General features: G+C 35.4%; 1 protein-coding gene across 1 annotated transcript; it reads right to left on the bottom strand.

Moving 5' to 3' along the window:
- Window positions 1-2465: 2465 nt before the first annotated feature.
- Window positions 2466-8578, bottom strand: LOC141343873 (polymeric immunoglobulin receptor-like). Its single transcript, XM_073848542.1, has 8 exons — window positions 8533-8578; window positions 7629-7949; window positions 7222-7533; window positions 4446-4473; window positions 4158-4327; window positions 3920-3960; window positions 2567-2674; window positions 2466-2477 (listed from the first exon to the last, which is right to left on the bottom strand). The coding sequence occupies exons 1-8, from the start codon at window positions 8576-8578 to the stop codon at window positions 2466-2468; spliced, it is 1038 nt and encodes a 345-aa protein (XP_073704643.1).
- Window positions 8579-9564: the final 986 nt, after the last annotated feature.

Below are 9564 nucleotides of genomic sequence, written 5' to 3'. Positions count from 1 at the left end.
CCCGAAACATGACTCTGGATGAAACGAACTGGGACTGGTTATTTGACATGTTGGTCATACGGCCTTATGGGCGGGCCTTGGCCAATGAAATTTGCCATGGATTCCAGACCTTCAGCCATCAGTCTGAAGGTCTGGCTATGCGAGACTAATAACTATGCAAATGTTTGTCGGCATGGAAATCAGTATGTACGTTCTTGGTCCAAAGTCCCACAAGCGTCTATAAGAAAAAAACATGGCCGCCATATGCTGCTGAAATTTGAGCACCTGGTTTGAGGTTAACCGGAACAAAACTCAGTTGGCCTGTTTGACTAATGGCTCTAAAGGTATGTGAGAAATTTGATAGAAATTGGCCACTGGGTGGGGGCGATATCACATTTTTCAAAGACGTAAATAATTGGATATTGCACAGTTTTTCATACATATGCATTAAATTCATATTATACGATAGACCTCGTTCCGAACAACAGCCTCTAGAACCACAGCTGTCAATCAAACTCATAGTTAAATGATTAAGAAGATGCGAAACAAACAACTAATTTTACGAATTAGTCCCAGGTTATTCGCTTGTTAGCGCTATCAGAAGGGAAAATAACATAAAAACAGGCATAACCACACAACCTATCTACTTGTCCTCTTGTCCTATCTATGTGAAAATCAGCACACACGGTTTAGGTCCAAAATGCCACAAGCATCTATAAGGACATTTGCATATCACAAAAAACAGGGTCGCCACTGGCCGATGAACTTTGAGCACCTATTAGACACCTATTGGGGGGGGCATAAAAATGGCCTATAACTACACAATCATTTGTCCTATCAGCGTGAAAATTTGAGTATCTCAAAAAAACATTGCCGCCATAAGCCGATGAACTTATTGGACAAGGTTAACGGAAGCTGATCAGAATGAAACTCAGTGGGCCTGTTTAATTCATGGCCCTGTAGGTCTGTGAGAAATCTGATAGAAATTGGCCACTGTGGGCGATATTGCATTTTTCAAGGGTGTAAATGATTGTATATAGCAGTTTTTCACACATACACACAATATTCGTAACATATGATAGACCTCTTCATTCCAAAGGTCTCTAGAACCACAGCAGTCAATCAAACTATTGTGAAAGATGTGAAGATGTGAAAAACCTGCTTTCGTGAACTAGACCTAGGTTTTTCACTCAATCTGGACAAAAACACTGCAGTGCAATTCTCTGGGCTCTCTTGGACAATAATTTCTTTAAAAATGTTGAGATTTACCCTACCCGGGCTTGTTTAGAAAAGGGGCCAGTCCAAATTTACCCAAAGGCCTATAAAGCCTAAAGAAAAACTCACGAAAACTTCACAAAACCTAGTGAGCACACGCAGCAGCTAATTCTAAACGAGTGATAAATTATCTGGATTTTCCAAAAATACTTTTTGGTCATCGATTTAGGTTGTTACAGGCTTGATAAATAATATGTAATATATTTTTTCATATGTGCCTAAATAACTTAAAGTGCTTGAATCCCTACAGCTTGCAGCTCTATTTTTTATTTGCTTTAAATGACTGTATAGTTTTTTTTATTATTTCAGTTTTAGTTATTTTAGTATATCAAGAACTTGGCAACTAGCTAAAGTGAGATTCAGTTAAATTTTCAGCTATATATATATATATATATATATATATATATATATATATATATATATATATATATATATAAACACCGTAATATTACTTTGAATGAGAGCCATAGACATTTATGATATTTCAACTGCACATCCATTAAAATATTTTTTTTAATGTACAGACTAAATCTTACAAAGTCAAGAACAATAACGCTAAAATATTTAGCAGCTCAATCAAAAACATAAGAAAAAAACAGAACAGTTCCTTATGGAAAGACAAACATTGAGTTAGTAGATTTCAAGTGAGCATAGTTTTTCAAGTTTTTCTGAAGTGGTGTAACTAATCCTAAACTGACCTGAACTCATTGTGTCAGTCTCTGATGTGGTAAAAAGGTTTTAGTTTTGCTTCTCACATTGACTGAGAATAAAAGTAGAAAAGCAGAAGAAAATGTACCTCTACAAACACACACGCTGTAATAAATAGGTGACACTTTTACAAGTGTGGCAAAAACCTTAATAGAAAAATAAAAATCTGACACAACCATGACCCTGCATGCAACACATTTTAAAACATGCTCAATGAGTTCCTCTTTTTCTTTCTCATGCGTTGTCCTTCGTGGCTTCAAAAGAAACTGTGTGTGTATTGTTAAGCAGATGAAGATGCTATTACTTCAGAGTGTAATATCCATAATGTGAATAGCCAGAGATCATGTGTTATTACTGAAGTTTAGGAGTACTGTAGATCACTTCATCTTGTTCAGGAGGACGGCTCTAAGAATGATTTAATAAAACAAGACAGAGTGGGAAGAATATCAATGAGTCCATGATTAAAAGCATAGGGGCCACATTATGCATTTCCACAGATAAATTCAAGAGATTACCTGCTCGAGTATAAATAGATTACATCATAGTCTTGTATAAGGAAATATTGTTTCATGTGCATTAGTAGTATGAGCAATGTAATACTTACAATGCAGACCTGGTTTTGTTCATGGTATTGTGCTTTTGTGAAGACCACAGTGTATTGTGCTTTTGTGAAGACCACAGTGTCATATTTGACAGTCATGGGACTTTCTGCCTGTGAATGAAGAGAGAAAACACAACTTTAAAAGATTACTTAAAAGGAATGAGCGTTAAAAGAGAAGATCACTTCCAGAACAAAATGTTCATCCAAGATGTTCTTTCTTCAGTCGTAAAGAAATGGATTTTTGAGGAAAACATTTCAGGATTTCTCTCCATATAGTGGACTTATATGGTGCCTGCGTGTTTAAATTTCCAAAATGCAGTTTAAATGCAGCTTCAAAGGGCTCTAAATGATCCCTGTCTTATCTAGAAAAACGATCGGTTATTTTCTTTAAAAAAAATTACAGTTTATATACTTTTTAACCTCAAATGCTTGTCTTGTCTAGCTCTGCATGTACTCTTTGTATTCCAGTTCAATACAGTTACATTGCGGTTTTACCTTTTTTTGTAAAGGGTGCTTGATCTTCTTTGCACGTTCACTTTGTAAACACTTGGTCGGTACTTCTGCAGCGATGTAGGATGATTTTGAAATTGGAGGAGAAAATGAGATGCACTGTAAAAAGTTTTAACCAGTTTCAACTTAAAAACGTACGTTTAGCAGCTGCCTTAAGATTTTAAGTTAAATTAACTTAAGCCATTTAAATTTACAAGTTATATCAACTCATTTTTATTGTAATAAGTTAAAATGACTTGTAGTTTTAAGCTGATTTAATTTAAAAACTTAAGGCAGCTGCTGAACTTAGGTTTTTAAGTTGAATCTGGTGAAAACTTTTTACAGTGTGGAAGTTTCTGACATACCCTAACTGTCTTGAAGCAGAACAGAGTACACAAAGAGCTAGAAAAGATGAGCATTAAGGTTCAAAAGTATATAAATTGTCATTTTAACAAAATAACTGATCATTTTGTTAGATAAGACTCCTCTTCCTTGAATGTTTAGAGCCCTTTGAAGCTGGCTTTAAACTGCATTTTGAAAGTTTAAACTCAGAGGCACTATAGAAGTCCACTATATGGAGAGAAATCCTGAAATGTTTTCCTAACAAACAATTAGGAAAAAAAATCTGTAAATTTTTGTTCTCCTTCTCTTTTAAGTAATGGTGCACTGGCCCGTTAACATTGGCAACACTAGCACTTGCAGTGGATTCTGATTAGCTGTCAATGTTTTTATCAGTCTGAAAGTCATTTCTCTGTGTAATTATCTTTGTAGTTGTGGTGTGAACTTCTTTATTCTCACAGAATTAGTACGCTCTATTCTAGGGTGGGAACGAGTCTGACGTGGACATTTTAAGGCCTAAACACTTACCAAAGAACAGACATCTGGTCTTCGTTTAGACAAAGCTCCATCTTAAAACAGGAAGAATTGTATTACAAAACCACAAGAAATCTGAAGTTCCTCTATTTAAAATCATATACAAATGAGGAAAAAAAAGCGATATTCATGAGAAGTTTTCACCAGTGTAAAGTGCAATGAATCATGTGAAATTGAATTTGCTGCATTAGCTGTGAAATGGTGAATTGAATATATAAGTTTTGGAACTGACTGTGTTTGTGTATAAGCCTCCAGATTATTAAAACCAGCATCAGCAACAGAAATAGCGGCACAGTAGTATAGAGAAGGAGAAAAGTCCAGTCCATCTGTTCAGATAAATTGTTTGAAGAGCAGTCGTTGTCCTGTGTATCATTTCTTGCTGTTTGCTTTCCACACATGGAGCTGTTATTAAAAAAGGAACCAATTTATGGGTTTAAACATAATTGAGAAACTTACTCTTTAATCAGTAGTATGTAATTACATATGAGATTATGTGTACTGATACCCCTGATTTACTTACGGAGATAGAGCAGCATCATGACTTTCAGCTGAGTTTGGAGGACAAAAAGCAAAAAGATCAGTTACATGTGCTTAAAAATCTTTACTGAAAAAAAAAAGATAAGTTTAATACATAGAGATCTGTCTGTAAATGATATACAGTGCCTTGCAAAAGTGTTCATAATTCTCCTTCATTTTTTTCATGTTTTATGCTGCTGCCTATTGTTAAACTGCGTTAAATTACTTTTTCCCACATCAATTCACACTCCATACACCATAATGTCAAAGCAAAGCAACAGAACTGTCACAACTTTGTAAATGTAATAAAATAAAAAAAACTGAAAAAAGTACATTGCATAAATATTCATACCCTTAACTCAGTAGCTCAAGCACCTTTACAGTCTTTTTGGGTATGACGCAACAAGCTTTGCACAATAACATTTGGCAATTATCTGCCATTCTTCGCCTCACATCTTCACCTCTCAAACCCTGTTACCATGGATAGGCTCAGACACACATTTACAGGTTTCTCCAGAAATAGTCTCAAGGACATTCATTGAGTTGGCAAAAAGCCACTCTTGCTGTTTGCTTAGAGTCATTGCCCTGTTGGAAGGTGAACCTTCTGCCCAGTCTGAGGTTTTGAATGCTCTGGACTGGGTTTTCATTAAGGCCATCTCAATATTTTATTCACTTTTAGGAAGGTACTATAAAATGACCGTGAATTTAACAGTAAAAAACTGTAAAAATGCTACGGTAAAAACCTGTGAAATGGTTAACGGTAAGTTCCCCTTCTATATATGGTGAAAAACTGTGTTGGACATTGCATTTTGGAAATGGAAAAAGAATGTAAAATTTACAGTGAATAACCATAAATTGACATTCCCAGAATTCCCTGTGTTTCATTTTTTTTATGTTTTTTATTGAATTAACTTTTTCTTCTTCGTATTTTTTTTTTTTGCCAGTTTTGTTCATTAGGGTTGTATGTTACATCTAATGTTTTTAAATTAGTTTTTTTGCATTATTTCAGTTTTATGTGTTACCATGATGGTGTTTAGTGTTTGTGTGAATGACACTGTGCACCAGGCTTGTTCACAATTCAGAATTAGTCCCCATACAATTCATGAGTTGGAAGTTGAGTTTGAATTGGAGTTGGAATGACAGAAAGTGGAATTAAATTCATGGCAATTCAAAGATATTCCACATAGTCATACAACAGAAGGAATGTGTTGAATCCCACATACAATAACATTAATTTTTTTTATTTAATAGCATCATTTCATTACACATAACTAGTCACTCCTCAACCCTACACACATTTTGTTCAAATAAATCAAACTTAATTATGTGTTCTGTGACTAGAGCTTTTAACATTCATTGCTGTGGGGAAACATTTCCTGTTAATGTAATCTGTACAAGTAGTTCAAACTAATATCATTTATAGAATATGTAATGAAATCATATCTGACATATATTGTAAAGCTTCATTGTTAAACACTTCACTTATGTATATGGATTTCTTTGAATTTGTATTGAATTGCAATTCTGCTTCCTTTAATTCAAATTCGAATTGTAATTCTAGATCCTGTTTTTGACATCAATTCAAATTCAATTCAAATTCAAGAATTGAATTGGAATTTAGGAGTCATTCTCAATTCAATTCTGAATTGTGCACAAGCCTGCTGTGCACCTTCTATATATCTTATTATTTAAAACCTCCTTGTGATGGGCTTTGGTTCATCATGTGATGCTGTCATCACCACCTGCTTTTAATGTTATCAGTGTATTACAAAGGTACAAAACAGATTTCAGTACTTCAAAAGGTTGGTACATTACCATTATATCAGTTAATGAAATCACAGTGTTTACCTGTAAATTTAAGTGAAAACCGTAAAACATTGCTATCATATTTTTTACGGTAAAATTCTGGCAACCACAGCTGCCAGTCATTTACCGTACATTTTACGGCTTTTTCTTACAGTGAAGTGATGAGCAGTGCCTGGTTTCATTCAAGATGATTCTTGGAATTGATGTTCATCAGATCAGAGAATCTTGTTTCTCACAGTCTGAGGGTCCTTTAGGTGTTTTTTTTCCCAAATTCCAATTGTGTTTTCATGTGTCTTTACTGAGGAGAGAATTGAGTTTTGCTACATCACCATAAAGCCCAGATCGGTGGAGTGCTACAGTGATGTTTGTCCTTCTGTAGGTTTCTGCTCTCTCCCTGTATGATCATGGAGCTCAGCTAGAGTGACCATCAGGTTCTCGGTCACCAGTCTAACCATCAATTGCTCAGTTTGGCCAGGCTTTTGGAAGAGTTCTGGTTGTTTCAAACGTATTCTATTATGGGTAATGGAGACTACATGCTTCTGTGAACCTTCAATGCAGCAGATTTTTTCCCTAGGCTTGATGGAATCCTGTTTCTGAGCTTAACAGAAACAGGTTCAGGAATTTTGACATCAGGGCTTGGTTTTTGCTCTGATATGCATTTTGAGCTGTTAGACCTTTTATTAAGATGTGTGCCTTTCCAAATCATACCCATTCAATTGAATTTGCCACAGGTTCTACAAGCAATATGAATGCTCCTGAGCTAAAAACCTGTTTGTTTGTATTATTAATATTATTATTTTGCTTTGCCATTATGGTGTATGAAGTGTAGATTGATATGGGGAAAAAAATAAATTTAAAGCAGTTTAACATAAGGCAGCAACATGACACAACATGAACAAAAATGAAGAGGTAAGAATACTTTTACAAGGCACTGTATGTATGCATTATGTCTTATGTAAATTAAATGAACTTACTTTTATTTTTATTGTCCCTCTGAACATGGAGTTGAACAGGAACCTGCAGATCTCCAGCAGAGCAGAAGTACCATCCAGAATCATTCAGTCTTAGTCCGGTCATCAGCACAGTGAACGATCTTTTCCCATCATCACTGATCTGGACTGATGAATTCTGGGATGTGTCAGTCCTCCCCACTGTGTAACAGCTCTGATCTTTAATTCTGCACCACTTAAGTTTATTCTTATATCTAGAACTGAAGAAACACTGAACACTGATATCACCACCTTCATGTCCAGATACACTGCTGCTCACCACAGACACATCAGGAGCTGAAGACAGCAAAAACTTTGAGTTAAATATTCTATGTCTAAATACAGTGGAAATGTAAAAAATATTGTTAATGCACCAAAAACAACATATTTACCTTTTTTAACAGTTACATACAAATATTTTTTATCATCTTGTTCTCTATCAGTGCCAATCTCCACAGCACACCAGTAAAATCCAGAGTCTGAGGATGTCAGTTTGTTAAGTTGCACAGTAAAACTATTGTGGGCTGGATAATCAGTAATTGTCCATTTTCCTGTAACGTTTGCACGGGCAAGACTTGCGCAAGAATGCCAAAAATAGCCTTTACACCAGTATTTTGAGTTTGGTTTATACTGATTGTCATACAAACAGGGGATTGTGATAGTTCCTTCTTCTCCAACAGTTACATGATCTACTGTCTTCATGCTCAAAGTTCCTGTAACACACATGCACACAGAAATCATCATCATCAAAATTCTCTTTCTGGGTTCCAAATACAAATAATATTTTGTAAATAGAATTTACATTTTTTCAAACTATTGCTGTAAAAATATTGTTTTATGATATAATTTCTGTTATGTAAATGTTAAATAATCTAATATTAAGACAGAATAGACTAAAATGCTAAAATAAAGGTTTATGTATCAAATAGTCTCAGATTTTTAAAATTATCCTGCCGTTTAATTTATAATGATAACAATAATAATTGCAGGTAAATGTACATATGACAGTAATCAGAGTTGCAATCATGTGGTTACTGAACCATTTCTAAAAGCTGTTGAAAGTTTCCGTATGCCATGTGAAACTGAATTACACACCTGGACATAAACTGAAAAGCAGTCTAAACTAGAATATATTCAACAAACAGTTCTGACCCTGTGGATTTACCGATCCTGTTGTGTTCTAAATAAGTAACACCAACAAAAATTACAAAGAAACAACAGCAGAAAATATAGATAATTTATAAAAACAAATGTAAAACCATGTTTTACAAGGTTAAATGTATTTTTCTGTCTTACCTGCAGTGTAAAATAAAACACCAAAGAGAATCGGAGCACGAGCCATGAGACGGTCAGAGTGAGTAAAAGACAGAACCTGAAATGAACATTTCACTTCCTACCAGATAGAAATAAGCAGTTCCTGTTACAGTATTCACTGATGTAATAAAAACTGAAGTTAGCAGAGACCTCAAGACAAATCCTGTACACACATAGACACACTAAAGCTGCTAGTAAACATCCTCATTGGAATGGTTTGACACAAGAGCATTTGTGTAAATATGCATACAAATATAATTAGGGTAATGTTTGTATTTACGGAGTGCTGCAAGGCTCAGTACCTGTTTTCATGACAAAAGGGGGCACTTTTTCGCAAGATGTAAATTACATACCAGTAAGTACATCCCTGCAGAAAAAAAAACAGCTAAAACCAGTCTAGGCTGGTTGGCTAGTCTTAGCTGGTGTAAGCTGGTTTTAGCCGGTCTCCCCGCCTGGCCAGGCTGGTTTTAGCTGGTGGCCTGAGAAGTTAAGACCAGCCAAGATGGGAAAATGGCCAAAACCACTCTAAAACCAACCCGCTGACCAGCTAAAACCAGCCTGATTGACCAGCTAAAACCAGCCAGCCATCCTAGGCTAGTTTTATTTATTTTTTCCGCAGGCATATCACTAGAGGCAGTAAAACTCTTGACACTTTTATTCCTTAAAAATAATTTTAATATGCTAGGAGATTTGAAAACGGATGGTTTTGAATGTTAGCATGACAAATCCAGCTTCATATCTATGAGTTTTCATAGGGGGTGGATTTGTTTGGTAGCTCAAGCAGTACAGAGATGTACTTGAAAGGTAAAGAGCTACGGTTTGACAAAACAGTTCAAATACAAAAGATTCAAATGGCATCAACAAATAGAGACAGAGCGACACGCGTCATAATCTGAAAACCACGCCCAACAGGGGGGAAAACAATCCAACGCTCTCCATTGGCTTTGTATTGCGTGAAGCTGCTTCCTTGTCATTTCTGACTTATAACAAAAATCAGAACAATGTCTAAAACCT

The sequence above is a fragment of the Garra rufa genome, chromosome 10 (genome assembly GCF_049309525.1).
Source record: "Garra rufa chromosome 10, GarRuf1.0, whole genome shotgun sequence".
Classification (NCBI taxonomy): domain Eukaryota; kingdom Metazoa; phylum Chordata; class Actinopteri; order Cypriniformes; family Cyprinidae; genus Garra; species Garra rufa.
The sequence above is the reverse complement of the archived record's forward strand: the minus strand, read 5'-3'. Positions and strand labels throughout refer to the sequence as shown.

Excerpts from the sequence above, each read along its gene's own strand:
- LOC141343873 (XM_073848542.1), bottom strand. The coding sequence starts at position 8,578 with ATGGCTCGTGCTCCGATTCTCTTTGGTGTTTTATTTTACACTGCAG. Across the intron at positions 4,474-7,221 it reads GAGGGACAATAAAAATAAAA|CTGAAAGTCATGATGCTGCT; the intron begins GTAAGTTCATTT and ends CTCCAAACTCAG. Across the intron at positions 3,961-4,157 it reads GAGGCTTATACACAAACACA|ATGGAGCTTTGTCTAAACGA; the intron begins GTCAGTTCCAAA and ends TCCTGTTTTAAG.